General features: G+C 42.2%; 1 protein-coding gene across 2 annotated transcripts; it reads left to right on the forward strand.

The window, feature by feature from the left end:
* The first annotated feature begins 7,707 nt into the window (after positions 1 to 7,707).
* On the forward strand, positions 7,708 to 11,264 carry EVX1 (even-skipped homeobox 1). 2 transcript variants are annotated; one of them, XM_039527245.1, is made up of 3 exons: positions 7,708 to 8,148; positions 9,666 to 9,919; positions 10,734 to 11,264. In XM_039527245.1, exons 1-3 carry the CDS (start codon positions 7,734 to 7,736, stop codon positions 11,262 to 11,264), a joined length of 1,200 nt encoding a protein of 399 aa, XP_039383179.1. In that variant the 5' UTR covers positions 7,708 to 7,733. The 2 variants fall into 2 exon arrangements, with proteins under 2 accessions (XP_039383179.1, XP_039383178.1); XM_039527244.1 differs by having other exon boundaries at positions 7,708 to 8,140; positions 9,655 to 9,919.
* The last annotated feature ends 9,601 nt before the right edge of the window (positions 11,265 to 20,865 follow it).

Genomic DNA, 20,865 nt, shown 5'->3' on the forward strand with positions numbered 1-20,865 from the left:
TCAAGGAATAGGGGACAGGCCCTGCTGTAGGAAGACCATGTGAAATTGCTATACAGCGGTATATTTAGATGGCTACTATAAACTGCATGACAGGCTTTTATTAAGACTTCTTCTTTTGAATGAGGTACATTCTCTCAACTTTTTTCTCTTCTATTATCTCTGCACCATAGATGTCCTCTCTAATAAACAATATTGATTTTAAGCATTTATAAGAGTCCTGGTAAATATCAGAGGCTTACAAGTGTCTTTCCTCTGAGCCTCTGAGGCCTTAACTTACTAAAGAACGACTATGGACAGGTAGGGAAGAAATGCAGTCACTTTTAAGGTTGAAATTCTGCATCTCTATTACATATGATCCAAAGAGTTAGCTCAGGTTCGCTAGCTAAATGAATCTCTATTGTATGGCGTTTTATGCTCCCCCTCTGGCTCCTTCGTCCATCTCACTATTAAGAGGCCTAGGAAATGGAATAACAAAATACAACAGGAATACAGCACATGGCGTTGTTCTCCACCAATGACAATTTTAAAATCAAGTTTAGGTGTTTTTCTAAACAATATGCGCTAGGAATTATTTTGGGGAAGTCTATGGCCTGTGGGAATCTATAAGTAAATAAATATTGAGACAATTTTTAATTAAGAAACAATATAGGGCCAAATATAGCAGTCTTCTCTCATTCAAGTCGATGGGTTGTTTCCCTGGTTAGGAATTGACCTGAATGATCTGGCCCTTTATTAACCCACAGATTTGTATTCTTGAGACAATTCACACTGCCATGATACAATTACGTTCTTTTCATTGGCATCTGTACTTTATTCTTAATCGCAGAGTGCACCAAGATAATTTCGCCATCCATGCCGAACACAATGTACGCTTGCAGAAGCATACTTTCTGTCATGAGCGTTACCTGGCTACTCGTTGTTTGCTCCTTGGGGACTCCAGGATAAGACCCTTAGTCTTATGCTCTTTAGATGCTACAGCCTATCATCTCAATCTATGAGCTCTGGGGCAGGAAGAAGGAGGTTTTTTTCACATAAGAAGCCACATGTGCTCAGCTTAATTGTACTATTCGTCTGCTTTTTATAACCAGGCTCATGGCCGGATTTTCCTCTGTCCTGCACCTGTCCCAGATTCGTGTCAAATGCTACCATTTTGCTCTGGCAACGTTTTACATCCAACTTTGAACAAGTGCAAATGGCTGATGGTTATTTTGACATTAGCATCTCCTTACCATTAGCCAGTATTGAAGGTTGTTAGTCAATCATAAAAGGCCTCATGCTTTTCCAGAAACGTTATAGCTGTATAGCCTATGTTTGCATTTTCTCCTTATTGATGTGAGCTACGCAATGGGATCAGATGACAGGAACGCCTCAGACACCTGTATTCAAAATAATTAGACCGGATAAAACCTATGCAACAATGCAACCTATGCCGGGACTGTTATATGTGAATGCAGAAATATGATCATGTTATCACAATTACTTGATATTAGAGACATTAGTGGCTCCCTAGAGTCCAAACTGATCCCCTTAAACATGTGTGCCTGAATTTCCTGTGTGAGTTTTTGTCCTCCTTTTTGTGGGTGCGAGGGGAAGGCGGAGTGCATATCTGACAGGGGTAGAAGAGGAGAAGAGAGAAGTATATTAACAAGGGTCACTTTGGGGCAACTCTATCTTTTTTTTTTTTTTATGATACACTAACCTGTATTGCATACTTGGAAATTGTCTTCGGGATTCCTTTAATGATAGAAGGTTTTTAATCACATTGTGCGTGGTAACACCACAGAGCCGCTGTTTTGCGCCTGACTGGGATAACAATTTCCCCAAAGCCTACAGGAGGGTCTGTAAACCGGGCCCGAGCCTGCTCCTTTTCAAATCAAAGGCTAAACTCCCTTTCACTGAAATAAACGGCAGGATTGTGCCCTATCATCGGGGCCTCTAGTGAGGGATGCTTATCTATCCTGGGTTCAGATGTGCTGGCTTGAAGCATTTGACCCAGTCTCCCTGCAGGACCTGGGGCAGAATAACCCCAGCCTGCATTCCTTACTCAATGACTTACATAGGAATCTTCATTTGGGCTTATTCAAGTGAATAAAGAATGAAGGATCGAGCCCAAAAATCTCATAGCAGGTGTTTGGGGCAAAGGGGCCGATTTGGTGCTATTGAAGTCAATGAAAAATTGACATTGAGTTCAGTGAGTCACATCCTGATACCCTCATGCTGAACCATGTCTTGCTCAACAACTCGTCCCACTAACTTCAATAAGACCGTTTGTAGAATAAGACACTACCCAACATGAGTATCAGAATCTGACCCAAGAAGAGCAGGATCATGCCTGACAAGAGTAATCAGATACGTAAAACTAGAGACTCGAAAGAACTTGAAAGGATGCTGCTACAAACCTAATCCATATATAACTCTTTTACAGTGTATGTGCCTGGTGTCAAACTCTTTTTATTCCAGTCATTTCATCTCTGGAAAGAGCAGGGGGCCATTCATTCGCAATTAAAATATGGCGCCTGTAGACTTTATGTGAATTAATATGTATGCACATCTGATACGATCATCATGTAAAATTATGGAAGCTATTTATTTTGTTGTGCATTGTCCGAGTGGAAGGAAGTATACTATATGGACATAAAAGTCTCTAGACCAGTTAATTACACGATTCACCACATTTTACTGAACGGAAAAATGCTACACTTTGATGCTCATCGCCACATTTTGAGAACGGTCATTTTGGTTTAATAAAACATGACACTGACTTTCATAAAATTGAATCGTGAAACATATCTGGAACTTTTTCCCTTCCAAATTAATTCCAGGTAGTGAACCAGTCGTTCTATTCTGCACGGGGGAAAAATTCAAAGAGAAAAGACCACTTTTAACCTCTGCACGCTAATTTAATCAAAACAACAGTCACTGTTGAAACTTTTAAAGTAAAATAATAAGCCCAATACGATTATAGCTATTTGTTAATCACATTCTTAAATATTTCTATTATTAGTAGGATTACATTTCCCTAGAAGAATTCTCATTCAGTCAGCTTTAATAATCAGGTACTGACACACCATTAAAAACCCTCTGGATACCAGTTTCCATTTGTTTGTCTGAGAAATGCAGGTGAATAAATGCCATCCACCACAAGTACTTTCTATAGTGGTTTTACAAAGATACATGAGTAGGAGCTCCTGTTAAATAAATATAATCAGTTGCCACAAAAGCCATTGAAACATGCACAAAAGTGTTGTTAGTTTTCCAGTTCGACTTTCTGGACAAGTTTGAAAAGAATGAGAACAAAACCTAGGAAGCCGGGCTTCTGAATCAATATTTGTCAAGTCAAAAAAAATCTAGCGCGTGGTATCTGTCCCTGTAATGAATTAGCTTAACAGGATAAATACCTTCAAATCAGTTAGTTTACGATGCATGTCTATTTTTACCATCTATTTCCACATAAAAAGATACTGACGTTTTACGTATTTAATTACGACTCGGGAAATGACACACTTCACTCACTCGAGTAAGTAATGGCCCCGATCCAGCTCCATTTGAAGTAAATGATGGAACTCCCATTGAGTTTAATGTGAGCAGGATCGGGCCCTACCTTAGTATTGCTCTAGCAAACAGGTTAGAAATCTTCAGTTGCCTTCTGAAGTGTCAAGGAAGCACTGCTTCCGGTGTCCAACAAGGAAAAATAAGGAACAAAGGAATATGTCTTACATATAGATGTTGGGGTTCGTTTTCTGCTTGCTAAGCAGGACACAGAACATACGTATGCCCATATACACACATACCACTTATATGCTCTTTATCCTTATTCCCACTTGTGTGTTATTTGCTCTTATTGTATCATCTTGTCTTTACACCCTAAGAGTTAAAGAATAAAGCCCCTATTTTCTTCTCCCCAAAGCTTTCACCTCTAACAATGTCATAACAAATAGCCTTAATAAAACAGTGATAATTACACCATTATTGTTAACACCACCCATTAACATTTTAAAAATAGGCTTTCTGTTTTTGTAATTCACTTGAGTTAGGTATAAGTGTTTTCGGTTACTACTAATTTAGAGATGCATTTTAAAGCATTTTTAAAAGGAGACAAGGCGGAGGGATAATTTGGAGAAAACCAAAACCCATCATAGATTCAGATGACAATAAAAATTAGACAATATCACTAAAAGGTTATTTTGACACCATATTGGCTGGCGAATGAAAAATAATACCTAGCGGTATGTGAGAAGTGGATTAATCAAAAATTCTTTCCCAAGCAGATTAGTTAGAAGGGAATCTTCTGTTTTCTATGTGTCAAAGTGTCATTAGCAGTAATGTATAAATTTTCCATTACTATTGAAAGGTCTTATTCGTGGGCAAACAAGAATCCCGTTCATTTCGTTTGCTTTTTAGAATTGGTAAACTTTGAGTTGACATATTACCCTTTGAATGCCACCCCTTTGGTCTCTCTCTTCAGCCATATATCAGCAAGGAAAGCTGTAAACACGATAGAATAAATCGATTCTAAACGTTTTGAACTGAAGTGAGCACTACATCATGACTGTGGCCATCTGTATGAGGGAGATTTAAGAATAAAACGTTAGGGTTTAAATGTCTCATAGAAACACGCAGCAAAACCGTGGGAGATATGCTTTCCAAACTGCTTGAAATTAATCTCAAATGAGGGAGTCTCCCTCCAAATGAGTCTTGACAGATCTGTGGTAAACACTAGACAGACTACAGCCAACCGAGTCCTGCATTCATTCCTTGCGCACTCAACTCTCCCATTCATTTCCGTGGGAGGTTGGGATTTGCAAAGAAGTGAGAATGGAGCAGGTGGGAGTTAATTTCAGGGATCGGTTCTACCACAGAATTGTTGACGTAAAAGGAATTATCCATTGTGACGATCCAACCAGGGTTTAGAAACTAAAGACGACCTCTTTAAGGCCCTATCCTGCTCCCATTTAAATCACTGGCAAAACTTCCTTTGACTTGAACAGAGGCAGATTCAGGCCCTTTACCCCTTTGCATTTGTTTGCGCAAATAAGGATATTTTTGATGCTGTGTGAGTCCGGCTCAGTATTGGTTTGGTCTGCGTTTGATCTTCCGCGATATTCAGACAGCATGAAGCATAGGCAAACGCTCTAAACCAATGCACGTGAAGGATGGGATTTTTGGCTGAGTGGGAGGGAGGAGAAGGGTACTCAGAAGGGGAGCCAGATAAAGAAATTTATTCTAAAACTGAATGTCTATAAGGGACGGAGAATAGATCTTAAAATCATTTTAAAATGGGGCACAGTAAACTGTTACAGTGCAGTCCCAATCTACAAGCCTCTCAGCAGAGTTATTTTCCAAGAAGCCCAGTGGTAACTTTCTTCACGCGATCGGGAAGCATTCTCTAAAGTACCAACTAAGCAAAAGACAGTTGTCAATCGAGCCGTTCCTATTTCCAAGGGTTTCTCATCCATCCCTTCCCCTCAGAATCTGAGCAGATTGGTACCTCGGCAGTACTGACTAGTTTAGCCGATTAATTATTTCAGTTTGTTCAAGACACTTTAATGCTGTATCTTACCTTCAAGATTCCCTCCTCCACCCCGTGACAACAACTTGCGTACATTTGGCATTGAACAAGACAAACTGGAGTTTTGTCCGTCTCATCGTTTCCCCCCCCCCCACCTCATTACCCATTGGTTGCTTTATATCAGCGAAGGGACTAGATTATTCATAAACTTCCGTCTCAAACTCTATTGAACTGGAGTGCAGCTCCCCAGCTGCGAATCCCCTTCCCTCACTCTCCAGATGGTACCCTCTGCCAACGGTTAAAAATGATAACATTAAAAACAATCCGACCACTATTATACTGGGGTGGGCGTCACATTGCTGGAGCTTCCGGAGAAAAAAGTATCTTACTTCCCACCGGTGCCCAATCTTGCAATTCGATTCCTCTTCCAGCATTAGGAGGGGCGCAGGTCCCGAGGCTGTCTAAACTTGCAAGGAAGAGAACAGAATGCAAATTTAGTGTTCAGTTTTCATCATTTCAGGATATTATCAAAATTGCATGCTACAAATTGGTGCGGCGCATTCACCTGGAGACATATCTGGTGCATTTCGTAAATTATTATAGTATTTAGGACCCCGGAGGGTTGTTTTGTCACTGTCTCCTCATCAAAATATTTGATTTGCCGCAAAGTAGTATGTGGGACAGATTTTTAACCTATATACTGATAATATTGTAAATCCTGGTTTCTTTTCCCTATCATCATCATAAACCTTCTTCACAGGGCTGTAAATACGTATAAAATGCTTCTTTCCTTATGTTTCCTATTCTCCTATCAAAACAACGTCACCTCAAATATGCCAGTAAATTCCCTACCAGATTGGAAAGGTAATTGGGTGAACGTTTTCTGTAACATGACTAACCATTAACATTTTGAAAAGACAGGACAATCTAGTTACGACAGATGGTGAACATTGCCTTACACTGTATGTATAAGTAAATATTTTTTAAAATAGATTAGTTGCTTCCCCTGCTTGTTGTAAATATCAAAATACACTTAAGAGACTCCATATGCTACTGCTTGTATGCAGATATACACTATCTTTAGATAGGGCCCCTTATTTTTGATCAGTACTGTATAAATGGTGGCCCCTGTCATTTATATTTCACAGCATCTGCTATTTTGCATAAGGAGTGGATTTGATAAATTCTATTTTGTTGAGCCTGCTTCTCAAGTCCTGGCAGTTTTTGTGACAGTTTTCCCTTCTTGCGAAAAATAGAATCGTATGCAAAGTATTTTATTATAAAGGGGGGAACCTCCCAACCTCAGAAAAATCATCTTGCAAATGGAAATTGTGGAAGAAGACAAGCAGATTCAAATGGTAAGTGCTAAACAGCTAGGACACCTACAGTTACGGAAACCGCATCAGTAATAGTATTTGAAGTTTACAACTGCAGTAATCACATTAGCGCCAATTCTAGTATTTAAAACACCCCCTTGGTAACAATGAAAATCACAAAGCAAACGCTGTCAAAGGAAAAATGTTGAAACGGAACAAGTGACCAAGGCTACGTATACACTGAAATATTAATAAAACGTTTCCTTATCCTCGAGTTTGCAATAGATTCTTAAGACCTCATATGTGCGGTGATAAGGAAGCTGGCTGCAAGCACTACACAATGCGTCGAAGGAAGAGACTTGAATATGTATCTTCACACTTCTACAATGCAGCTCTGGATCTTCTGGTGCGTTTTAGATCAAGGTTCTGCTTCAAAAAAAAAAAAAAAAAGGAAAATCAAAAGGTTACTTAATTATCAAGGCTTCCCCCTGAGGAAGTCTTTCCGCATGTTACAGTCTCTTTGCAGCTGAATTCCATATGCATCTCTTTTTCACACTTCCCTCCGCATCCCAAGCCCTTCCACCTGGTGCATCACCGCTAGCCATTAGCTCCGGCTCTTCCTTTCATCTCTGCCGTGGCAGACGTTTCTATTTATCCACCCGCAATCAATGTGTGGCGTCACCGGTGGTACTGTAATGACGATTGCACCATTAAGGATGACAGCTTAGAAAGAAGAAGGCAATGGTGATCCCTCCCAGAGCCGGCACTGCACAGTGTAGCGTTCGCATCACAAGGTCACCCTATCTCACCGCGGGTTCCTCTGCACTGGACTGTGCGTTGCACAGGATTGGGGCGGGAGGCGCGGGGAGGGGGGGGGCTACTTGGATTTTTTTGGTAAGAAAACCACAATGGAACCCAGAAAGGATATGGTGATGTTTCTGGAAGGAGGTCAACTTGGCACTCTGGCTGGCAAGAGAGTCTCTAATTTGTCAGAAGCAGTGGGAAGCCCAGTCCAAGAATCACAGGACAAGATGATCCATCGGAGTTGCCTGAGCCCCAGATCTGGCCCCTTGTCCTCCCGGGAAAGGGGAGGAGGAGAGGAGGAGGTGGAAGTGCTGCCAGGGACAGGGACGGTCCCGGAGAGTCGCTCGGCGGCGGCGGCAGCAGCTCTGCTCTCGGCCGGACAGCAACTCGCCTCGGAGCCCCTCTCTAGCAAAGGGCAACAGAGCAGCTCGGACACCGAGTCGGATTTCTATGAGGAAATCGAGGTGAGCTGCACCCCGGACTGCGCCACGGGAAACGCCGAGTACCAGCCCAGCAAAGGTACCCACCACTTCCCATTGCTTCCCCCTTCCCTTCCCCGGGCTCGGGCGCCGGCCAAGCTGGGTAACTAGTGTCCTTGAGCGTGAAATCTCTGTCAGGCTTCAGTTTGTTTTAGTGCCCGCCCGGCCAGGAATAGGGTTGTTTTGTACCCGAATTCGTTTCCTTTTTATGCATTTGTACTGCATGAAACCGTGGGGGAGGGGGGTGGGAGAGTTTGCAGATGTGGCTGTTACACACCCGGAGGCGCATATGGCTCTGAAGAGTCCTGATGACTGAACAGAGTGGGTGAAATCGCATCCTCATTTAAACATATCTTGCCTTTGCAAGTTTTCCTGCAGCAAGACTGTATTCTAATTCACACCCCGTCTGCGAGCCTTTTCCTCCATAGTGCATGCACTAGGAACCTCCCTCCCCTCCCCCCGTTTTGTGTGCGTTTTTCAAGGGTTGAGAGCAACCTTCCCTAGGCTTTGCAAGATCAAACGGTTTGTGTAAGTGCGGGCAGAGAGCAGGGTGAAATGTGTTTGGATGAGCACGGAAGCAGCCATAAAGACCGTAAAATCGCTGCAGACTCCTGGCTGCCAAAGCTGCAGCAGTAGGTGCCTGTTTGCACGTTGGTTAAAGGTCCAAATTACCTTGTCACTTCCATGTCTCGGTGGCGCCAGCTCGGAAATGGTCCCAATGATTTAATTGCCTTTGGTCTCAGGCACAATGAGAACTGGCTGCATTTGAAAGCAAACGCAGCGTCCGGGCCTTTTTCTTCTGTCACCCCACCCCCTCACCCCTCCTTCCACCCCACTCGAAAAACAAATCAGCTCCTTTTCTGTCCCTAGAAGTTGGGAGACTGGGCACAGAACAAGGTCATTTCCCCTTGAATTTGCCCAGGAGCTTTATTTAAACTTAACATGCGGGGATATTGACTCTGAGGGAAGAATCCCCCAAATCTCCACCCTCACCTCTGGTAAGGAAGGAGCTCTCTGCCTGCTGCCATGTCTCTGTCCAGGCCATTTGCCATTGGTTTGCTGCTGGGGATGCTGGCTATGGCTATTGCACTGCATGGTGCAGAAGACTGGGGTGGGAACGGACACGCACACCCACAAAAAGAAAACACGCAACTGGAGGGAGGGGGGTCATAGCCTGATATTTAAACTGGGTGCTGAGGAGCTCAGCTCCTACCACACACAATGCGGAAAGGGAGCGTCGCAACCAGTAAGGGCCCCTGGCAGGATCCGAGGAGGGGACTGGGGAGATCACACTCCCTTACTTCCAGAAAGTAAACACCAGGGAAATGCCCCCACTCCCTACGCTCTGTGTGCCCCGGCAGCTGGGGGTCAGTGCCCTGAGCGTCCGCAGGGCTGCGCCTGTGAACAGAGGATGCTGCGGATACTGTCCTGTGTTGGAGGGAGGAGGAAGGGGGGGACAGCAGCGGGAGCAGGGGATCGATGGGGAGGCGGGCGGGGGCGATCCCCCGGTCTGTGTATCACGCGTGTGTCTCTGCTCTCGGCTCCTCCACTGTGCAGGGCAGTGCTCGGAGGCTTTGGCCGGTGGCAGCCCCAGCAGCGGGGGGGAGCCCCCCAAGGGCAGCGGAGGCAGCGGCGGCTCCCAGGGTTCACTGGCCTGCAACGCCAGCGATCAGATGCGCCGCTACCGCACCGCCTTCACCCGCGAGCAGATAGCCCGGCTGGAGAAGGAATTCTACCGGGAGAATTACGTGTCCAGGCCCAGAAGATGTGAACTGGCAGCTGCTTTAAATCTGCCAGAAACCACCATCAAGGTACACACCGCTTGGACATGTTTTCAATTAGCACGATGTAAATCTAAACGGCCAGGCTTCCTTGCAAAACGCTGGGAAGCGCTTTCAGAACAAACATTTCCCGGCTGCGCCCTGCTACTTTCTGCACAAAAGCAGCGATAGGTAGCTTTTAATAAACGTTACCAGCCACCAGCCCAGCCTCTAAGTGTTTTTAATCTTCCTTTCACCTGATTTTAAGAATTCGTTACCTTTAAACTCTGGGAAATGTTAAATAATAAGCATTTAACAGAAACGTTTCAACCTTTTGAAATAAAACACAAACTGAACAGCAAATGCCCCAGGTGGAGTTCACAAGATGCTGCGAAGGATGCAGTGCTTCTAGGCAGTAGGTACACTTGTTCGGAGTGTGTGTAAATATACAGCAAGTACAGTAGGAGAGCAATTCTGAACTAAGAAAGAAAAAAGTGCCTACAAAAAGGCCACCACTTGGGATCTCCTTCTAGATTTATAGCAACTTTTACGTGGACAAATTGTAGTTTTTACTCTATGAGAGCTCATTATTTGAACGATATATTTTTATTTTGCCAGTTCAACCTATATAGTTAAAATAGTGGGTTAGCGCTCGTTCGCCAGCAAACCAACCTTCGCACACAATATTTTCACTGTGGAAAATGAATGTACCAGTCAGGACTTTGGTGTGTGTGCCTCGCAGTCTGAAGCGAGGACAGACGGAGCAAACAGTTGTGTCCAAAATGCATCTTCTGGCATGGCCTGTCTGTCTGCCCGACCCTGTGCAGGTTTTAAGAGCCTTCTCTCTCTCCTCTGTGTCTCCCAGGTCTGGTTCCAGAACCGCAGGATGAAGGACAAGAGGCAGCGTTTGGCCATGACCTGGCCTCACCCAGCAGATCCTGCTTTTTACACGTACATGATGAGTCATGCAGCGGCAACTGGCAATCTTCCCTACCCCTTCCCATCTCACCTGCCCCTTCCTTACTACTCCCACATGGGCATTGGAGCCACCTCAGCCTCTGCTGCCACCCCTTTCAGTACCCCTCTGAGACCACTGGACACCTTTAGGGTCCTCTCTCATCCTTACCCTAGACCAGAACTGCTCTGTGCATTCAGACATCCTTCTCTTTACCCTGCCCCAACTCATGGACTCAGTAGTGCTGGAGGCAGCCCGTGCTCATGCTTGGCTTGCCATAGCAGCCAGTCCAATGGACTGGCACAGAGACCTTCAGGATCAGACTTTACCTGTTCAGCCACAACCAGGACTGACTCTTTTCTCACTTTCACACCCTCGGTGCTGAGCAAAGCAACCTCAGTATCCATGGACCAGCGGGAAGAAGTACCTTTAACAAGATAAAGCTTCATCTCAGGTTTATAAATAATATGCCCCTTTCATGGGCTCACATAAGGTTAAAGTACTTACATCCAACGTTTATTTAATCGTGTTCTCTCCCATAAGTGGACACCTATGGGGGAAAAAAGACTAAAATAGCTCAGTCTTTGAAGGATTTACATTCCAAGATAAAACAGGAAAGAAGAAGGGGGGGAAAACCACTAGTGATGTATGCGCATAAGGAGGAATTTAGGCTTCTGCACTATGAAGGCAAAAACTGATATACACTACTTTCTACAATATACCATAGAAATGAGCTAGGACTTTATTTTCTATGGCCAGATAACCTATCGAGGGGCAGAACTTCTCCAAACCACAGCAAAATCTTTATGCCCAATTATACATGACTGAAAAGAATAATCTGAAATACTTGAAAGAAAAATTGCTGATAATAAAATGTCTTGTGTGCATAATACAAAGTAAAGATTTATGCTTTACCAGATTGTTCAACAACTAACTAAAAGGGTTTCTAGATAGCAACTCAACAGTATTATCCAGTTATTTCTAGAAACAAGAAAAATGTTTTGCCATAAAGAACAGTGACATACTGTATATTACTTTCCTGTTTTAATTGCATTCTTTACCTCTCTCCCTGTCTCAGTAATATAAACCCTTCGTTTTTTAGCAGAAATCCAATATTTCGTCTCCTCCTTCCTCCCAACTTTTATTTTTAAGAGACAGACTGAAACTGGCAGAAAAAAAAAGATCCTGTCAGTTTGTGGGTCAGAGCTATTTGTCCTTTAACTAACAATGTCCTATTATCAGTTGCTGAAATGTGCACACACTGACGAAATTAGCAAGTGATGTATATGTAAGGAGGCTTTTTGAATGTCGAATGTATAATATTCTCTGAACAGAGACCCTGTGCCAAACGTTAACAAGCCGCCAAGGGAAGAGATTAGGTGACAGGGAGCTGAACTCCTTCAGACAATCACTAGTCTGCAAATTAGAGCAAAGGCGATTTTCCTTCCTTTGTATTTCACCTTCAGGTCTCCCATTGGCTTATTCCTTTTCTATTCCTTTGCTGCATTTGAGTTTTAGATTCGAGTGCTGTCTTTTTTTGTTTCTCCTCGTCCCCTCTCCTTCCCCAACCTCTGCATTTGTATGTGACTTTCACACCATTTGTGTGTAAAGTCTTTCCTCCTCCTTGAGATTAATTTATTTCTTCTTCCCTTTGCTTCTTGTATGTTACAGTGGAAGATAGTATTCGTGGTTTTGCTTGGATTTTTGTCTGAGTGGGGTGCAGCTGTCAACCTGAAATTCTAAAAACACAAATATTGGACTGGGCTAATAGTTTCTTTCAAGACAGAAATTGTTTAACGAATTCTCTTTTTAAATAGCCCAAAGAATTCACTGTTACCATATGTTACCATGTCGCAATAAAGAGCTAGACAAATTTTAATACTGTATCACAAATATTTTTATTGTGTTTGTTTAAAAAAAAACCTTAAGATTACTGCTTACTACCGTTTATTTTTCTTGCAGTTCCTTATAGTTACACTTCAACAGTCAGGAATATAAATGGTGCACTGAAACAAAGACATTTTGACACCTCTGTTATCTACTGTGTGTTAAATTGCCGAGGAACTTCTGTATACTTTATTGTCACATTTAACTTTTTGTCCGCGGGACAATGAGGCGAATGACATATTTCTGTCGTGACTGCTCAAGAGGAAGAAAGATACAAATACCTCTCAAACAATTTCTCATTTTAATAAAACCTGCTTATCCGAAAAACTGATCCAAAGGGGGGAGGGATTCTCCACGTTCATCAATAAGGACCAACCCCTTCCATCAATTTTAAAGCAGAAATCTCCTTCTTTTATTAAAACTGATGGGCCTTTCATGTACGCCAAAGTATTATTAGAATGGTATTTCCTTCTATGAATAATAGGACGATTGCGATGTCAGATAGTGGCAAAGGAGTGTACTAAAAGCCCCAAATCAAATCTAGGCATTAAGATTTAAAAGTTTGGGGCGGGGGCTGATTTACCTGCCTCTCTTAACATGCATCTCATTCACTAAAAGAATCAGTGCAGTGAAATATGAACGAATGAATAACAGCACAGTATAGCAACCAGAATATATGAACTTTGGGCAGATGGGATAAAGGGACCGAACATTGAAGAGGACCTCTTTCAACTGCCCACAGCTAGCTAGGATCCTGCAGACTTCCTGGTGGCAAATCATTCATTGACTTCAATGGGATATTCGCTTGCACAAGGATTTCGTTGTAATCTCGCATGCCCCAGGATGGAAGCAGGCTGTGGCGTTCATTCGGGCATATTGCTCCTTTTGGGAACACAGCCGTATTAATATGATATATCTCTCTCTGTCTTTATATATATACACACACCACACACCACATCTCTGCACTTATTTAGCCAACCCCATGTGTATGTGAGCGGTGGATAGGTATAGTCCGGGAGCCCGGGATGGGCATTGCGGGGCTGTGCATTTCTTCCCCAGCAATTTACATGAAATGGGCTCTCTCTCTCACACACACACAAGTCTAAGCCATAGTCACTCTACAGCTCTCACGCAGGGAGTTATTGTCTTCCCACTGGGATTTCTTGGAGGATCCTACTGCAAAGATGATTGTGAATCTCTCTGTTGCTCGGTCATAGGGCAGAGATTGCCTGCGACAGGTAAATAGGCTGCGGGTCGCGGTAATGCCAGGCGTATTTTCAGTTAATAGGGAGGGAAAATGAGGTGTCTGGAGCGATATTGGAAAGTACAAGATCAATGATCCGTCCTCGTGTCCAATCAGCAGCCTTTAATTGACTGTATTTGCTAGGTAATTGAGCCACTTCTGCTTCGAAATTGAAGTTGAAGACATAACAATACATCTTGCTGGGGGAATTACTCATTACTTCATAATGAAATTTTCCTTTTGCTATGTTGGGTGATTTCTTTTAACACGTTCTAAGCCAATCCCGACGGCAGTTTGGGAACAGCTTCTAAAAACCGAGGCGGGCGGGAAAGAGGAGAAGTCTTTGAAGACAAAGTATATAGCTTCACTACGGGCCTATTTAAATCAAACGGAGTTTACCCATTGATTTAAATAGGCTTTAGAGCAGGCCTCTATCCGAGGTAAGGTTTTCTGGGTATGCTGAGAAAAGACATGGGGAAATGGGTAACAGACCAGGTACCTGGACTGCGAAGGTCTAGCCAGACAAATAATGCTACCCTCCTGTTAACAGCTTACCCAGGAGAGATCGTTCTGAACCTTTGAAAACCCGTGTTTTGCATATTCTGCATGGGAAAAAGCTGCAGCAAACGGTGTGTGCATCGTCCCACTTGTCAGTAGCAAGCTAGGGTTGTCGTCGGGTACCTCATGTGCCACACAGAAGGTTCCAGTTTCCATCCAGCCAAATTCAGCTCCAACAGGCAGTCCCCGGGTTGTTAGGGTTTGATTGATTGCCTTATTAAAGCGTGTTCTTGTAAGTGTGACCAAACTGATTGCATTGCATATGTTTGGAATAATGCTCATTTTAAACAACTGAATAAAAGAAGATGAACTCCAGAGAGCGGGTTAAGGCTAAATGATCCCAGCGAGCAGTTTTGTAACTCGTGCATTAAATTGCTCCGTTACTATCAACTCACTCAGCCCTTTTCATCTGCTCTCTGGCCATCTTTGTTTTGCTTTATGTGTCACCCTCTGCACCATTAGCCAGACAACATCGAAACTGGCTCTTACCTTCCCGGCTAAGGCTATACGTTTTTATTAAGGTTACATGATTAAACTGGATCGGATCTGCTTTCCCCAGCACTATTCCCGGCTCCAGTGTTTAGATCATTAAGAAATAGTCTCTTCATATTTCATGCTTTCTGCTAGATGGTTAGCTCGCTTTCCAGCACCTGCAGAAAGACACGTGGGCCCATTAGCTCTTTCCTTGTGTTTGTATATCTGAAGGATTCTTTTGTTTTCAATTATTCTCCTGCTCCGCTGGTTACATTATTTCACTGCGGAGTTTAGCCACTGGAAACACCCGCCACCATATGTCAAGGCGAGACCCAATATCATGCCAGTCACAATAGTGTCATAATAGAGTTAAAATTATGTCAAGATGAGTTGGATTCTCTTTTCCACAATGACTTAATATGCTCTTAAGGTATCAGTTATTACCGCATGTAGAGGGAAATTTCCCCTCTCCATTTCTCCCCCCTTCCCAAGTAACTCACGTATTGTCAACATAACTCAGCCTTTTGGCTAGTTTATTTTCAAACAAAATGCATTGTCATTCACTCTCAAGAATTAAATTAGATATATGCAGCCGTAGCAAATATACATAGTAAATGGATGGAGATGATAAATTCTTTAACTAGACCGTTAAAAAAACCTATAGAAAACCCTTCAGATACAGCAAAATACACTATTACATAAGACATATACAAGAATAAATCGCTTTTATCTGGGTGTTTTTTTTAAATGACAGATGAGAGATTAAATGATGGCCATTTCAAGATCTTTAAACAGCCAAGCCAATCTTAAATACGAACATGTGCCATCTGATTCAATAGGCTTGTTTACTAGAAAATATCTCGTATTAGCTCCAGACACGTTGTGTCTATTTAACCCCTTAAAACAAATTCAACTGCATGACTGTGCCATAGCTGAACTTACACACACGTAGAATGGTTACACTAAACTTTTACAAGATAAGTGTTAAATAAACCAAACCTCAGACGTATATTTGCATCCACAAAACAAGTAAGTACACCAAATAGTTTGCACAACTGCTATCTCAGCAAAGACGAATTTGTGATGTCAGAGACAGAGATTACCCCTTAAAAATAACATGAAAGCATTAAGTAATTATTTAAAACAAGGCTGTTTAGAAAAATATTTGTATTTATTGCAGCTGCTCAATTGGCCTCGTTAAAGCTGGAGAGCATTTAAATTGTGTCATTTAAATCCAGCTTCGTTCCAGCAGGCTGAAGAGCCTGAATAGACCAATCACTCCATAATGATGATGAATGAGAAATTAATTCAGATACAAGCAAGACAATTTAGGCCTTCATCTGTTTAAATAGCCTTCCAAGATTATTCGCAATTGCAGGTCACAGATTTAATCAATTGTCCAATCTCGTGAAAGTCATATCCTTGCATCTTCATCGAGATTATTTATAGCGCAGTGAAGACTAGGGAAAGGAATACACCGTTAACAAGAACAATTACTTATAGGGAAGCGTTTGCAAAATGAAAAACAAATGCCTTCCTGGGCAGTAAATGATCAAAAGCTTTGCTGTATATCCTCCTCTGTATGAGCAAGGCAGCCTCTTGATTTAAAGAGAACGAAGCTGCAGTTATCATTTAAAAGAGGCAATTGGCAAAGTCGAGTATGGATCATATCAGCTGTTACGTTCTTTATTGAAATAATGATCAATGGAAACTATTGCTTATTTACAGATTACACGGATTTCCAGAATGCAGGTTTGTCCTGGACATGGGACCAGCTGTGCTTTTTTCATGACAGCAATGTCATAAATAAATAAATAAATGCAACGCCTAACCAGTACCTACACCCTTACTCACCGCACGACGGTTAACCCTTTAATCAAGATCAGAGCATCATTTTGTCTCTTTTTTGCACAGCAGTGGCAATATGTACTGGAAGACAGGGATGTCCAAAGGGTGCGGGGGTTTCAGGCGACTATGTCAGGCACCTTGAACGTTTTGAAGGGGACCCGCCGAACTTTGCAGAGAAGCAGCAAAGTAGCTTATTTGTTCCATCATGTGGAAAGATGAGCCACACTGGAGAAATAAAAGATATTTCCAATTGCTCCCCTCAGCTGGTATGTATCAGTGACCCCCTCTACAAGAATATTATGTTGCTCGTCTAAACAATTGCCTCTTCTTTCTGACTCTGGCTTGCTGGAGCTGGAAAACCCTTAGGTCGCAGTTAGCTATGGGTTAATTAAACGTGTTCGAAAGTTAACCCGAACATCTAGATAATCAAGAGAACTACTGTATTTTGAAGGGTGGGGAGGGAAAGGAGGGGAGAAGGTAACTTCACAGGATTGGCTTATTCTCCAGGTTTCCAGTGCAATATCCCCCCTCCCCCCCGCAATAACTGAGACTAGCTAAAATCTGGTAAATATTTACTATGGGAAGCTTCTCTGAGCGCTTTCCTGTGTTCTAAGCGCTAGTTTTGTTTTACTCCGATGCTTAGAGGTGAAAAGTGAACAAGTACCTGCTTCCCAGGTGTGACTCAGTGTGGGGGCATTGTCAAAAAGCCTGAAGGAAATGCCTGATTAGACTGTGAGCTCTTACGAGACAGGGACTGGTCTTCTTACGTTTGTGTACAGCACCCATTGCCCTATGTACACTATCCATACACATAAACATAATGCCACTTATACCTCACCACTGTGAAGTCAGAGTCACTGAATATATGTAGCATAGCAGTTATCGCATTGGTTATATTAAGGAAATGTTTTTGAATTTGTTTCTATTTCGTGACCGATTTACAAAACTTCTGTCCCACAAGTCTGGTCACCTCTATCTGAAATCTTCCAAGTGGGAACATTTACTTCACAGATGAATATTACTCATTCAAAGCAGTTTGTAGGTTTTGCCTGGTGCAAGAGGTATTTTTATATGCCGGGAGGAAACAGTTCCAAATCACAGTTCTGCGAGGAAACCAAGAATGTGTCAATGTTTTTGCTGTCACTAGAATTATTCAAAGTTTTACATTGGTAAAAATCGTTGTACACATGATTTAAGAAGTGCGGAGAGGTGGTCACTTTCTGTCTTTCGGGTATTGTTTTGATCTAACTGTAACTGGAGCTAAACATTTCATTACACTGGACAGATCTCGACTATAAAATATAGATTTGCCTTCTACGCTTGGCCAGTGAATGAGATTATTGTGAAGAAAATACCATAACAGGATCCAGACTAGCAGAGCCGCCTTCACGTTTCAGGCGCCTGTTTTACATGGAAATGTTGTGCAATATTTATATATAAAACAAAAGCCTAAACCAAAGGATTCCTGAAGCTCCAAGGAACCAATCTCAGGAGCGGACTTTGATGTATTGCTGTCCAATTAGTGCCTTTAATTGGTGTCCTCGGGGACAGGCGGACCTGGAGCTGGGACAGTGAGCGTTCTACTGGCACATTCTGCACACTGGCAAGGTAAAAAATAAATAAGTAAGTGAATCGTAACATGCAGCATTAATACTGCACTTAAACGGGAGCGAACAATTAAATCGCGGCGGTGGAAGCTTTGCATGCTAAGCCTACTGTTTATAGACCTCCGTGGAGCAGAGTTTGCACCTATGGACCTTGGGGCAAATGTAGAACTGTAGCTATTTCAGCATTTACACCAGACGTGCGATTTAACCCCGGCTTATTTCAGATTGAGCTGCGGATGATTCTTAATCAAAATGGAAGCTGCATTATATTTTAAACAATACCACATGTTCTTTCCAAACAGGCTAATAAAGACTGTTTGTTAGGAATAATTTTAGAGGCTAAATGATGTTGACAGGAGATTAAATATAAAACACCTTATTTAAATTACAGGTATTGTACAGACATTACAATTGTCTGAATTTACCGGGACCCTGGAAAAACACCAATTTATTCCGAACAGAAAAAAATGTTCAGTCGAAAGAGACATCGATCGCTTCTCTCTATCAAACGTGTAAAATATGTTCCAGAGAACAACAGTCCTTCTAAAAACTCCTTGCTGAGCTTTCTTTGGAAGATCCCCAGAGGTGTGTGTGTTTTAGCTAAAAATGGGACTGATACTCTAATAAGGAAAAGCTGCCACTTTAAGATCAGCTGGCCGCATTTTTTTTCTGGGTAGCCCTAAAGTCTTTCAAGACTTACATCTGACAGCTAAAGAGAAACAAGATTTTTGCTTAATAGGAAATTAAAGCTGACAAACGGAAACAGATTTTGATCCCTCAATAGCGATTTGAATGTAAAAAATCTATCAGGAATGTAGCTGGTGCTCAATTATGTTTCTGGAGCTATATAAACAAGTACACACACTCACCTATATACTTCTACTTAGCCACTGAACTTTAGCGAGAAAAGGCAAAGATAAATTATTGTAAGTTGAATTGTTTTAATTCTTCTTTGAATTCACTATTTCAACAGTAATGAATATTAATTTTACCCCGTTCTTATTGACTGCCCCCAAAGCCATTTGATGTTACATTAGGAACACTTCTTTAAAAAAAGGTTAAGATGCAGACATTGAATGTGTGTGGCGGGGGTATCTTGTAATGTGAACATCGGTGAGATGTCACAGACAGAAAGCGCTACTAAGGGTGTTTTTGAACCAATTTCCTTTCATTAATGGGCTAGATTTACATAAAGGTGAATATATTAATCTTCTCCTTTTAGAGAAGTGGCACCCAGTCTTTGTTAAATCAGCAGCTTTATCCGTTTGATTTCACTGTGTTACACTTTTATAACATTCAAAAGCTTTGTAGCTTGATTGGTTTCACCCAAGAAGGGAAAGGCCTCCCATGAGGAGTTTTGCCTGACAGGGACTGCAAGTTCAGACCCAAGATGAATTACAAGTGGATAAAGCAAGTACTGATACTAGATCTGTACCAGTAACATGTAGTGTGGCACATCTACCATCTATGAACCAGTCTTGGGAATGGCACAGCATTATTCTATGCATTTCAAGGAAACAAGTTACTACTAATGTGGTGATATTGAGTCACATGATTCAAACTCACAGTCCAGTGTCCTGATAGGAAATAAAATGTGGACCAAAAATAAGAGATTCTGTTTCATGTAAGGTTGTTACTAAACATTCAGCTAGAAAGAAATAGGGAGGGCTGCTTGAAAAACTCAGTTATTAGACAATTCTAGAGCAATAAGACCCACCTCACTGAACGTTCTTATGTCCTTTAAAAGATATCCTTCCAGGCCAAAGAACAGAAATTATATCTGTGCTGCACTGGCAAGTGACTTACCCAATTAATTGAGGTGCCTTTTCTGTTTGTCTGTACCCAAATCATGCAATCAGCAAATGCCTAACTCAGTGAACTGCACATTTCAGTGTGTATATAAACCAAAATGGCCCAGGGCCATGGGAAACTTGTCCTCAGCTCCGAGCAATGGGTGCAGCCCATTAGCATTTGTTCACAAGGTACAAGAGCAAGGAGAGCACATGCTCCCTTATAACTTCATTCGGTTTTGGCATTGAAACCTCACTATCAGAAAGACAGTGTATTATTTGGGTCAAAATGTCACGCTACAGCAAAGCAGAACAGTAGTGCAGAGCCACTGGATCTTTACTGAAAGCAATGGATTTACACCAGTGATGAATTTAGCCCAATATGTGTTAATATAACTTAAGATCATGACCTCAAATCATCAAAGCAGGAAGACAATAACATCACTCATTACAATTCCTTAGCACTGAAATCAGTAGTGCTTGTTGAGGTCTATAACTGTAAGCAAAAGACTAAAGCACTGAGGTTCTGATGTACAAATTCTTTTTTGTTTGTAATTGTTTGTGTTCCAACAGCAGCTAGACATTTCAACCGGTCGGGCTCCCACTGTGCTCAGTGCTACCTGTACACAGCGGAA

This window comes from Mauremys reevesii, linkage group 2, assembly GCF_016161935.1.
Source record: "Mauremys reevesii isolate NIE-2019 linkage group 2, ASM1616193v1, whole genome shotgun sequence".
Taxonomy (NCBI): domain Eukaryota; kingdom Metazoa; phylum Chordata; order Testudines; family Geoemydidae; genus Mauremys; species Mauremys reevesii.

Bases quoted from the DNA above. Each gene is read 5' to 3' on its own strand.
- EVX1 (XM_039527244.1), top strand. From the start codon at position 7,734: ATGGAACCCAGAAAGGATATGGTGATGTTTCTGGAAGGAGGTCAACTT. The intron at 8,141-9,654 runs CAGCAAAGGTAC...CTCTCGGCTCCT, and splicing joins GGAAACGCCGAGTACCAGCC to CCACTGTGCAGGGCAGTGCT. The intron at 9,920-10,733 runs GTACACACCGCT...TGTGTCTCCCAG, and splicing joins TGCCAGAAACCACCATCAAG to GTCTGGTTCCAGAACCGCAG.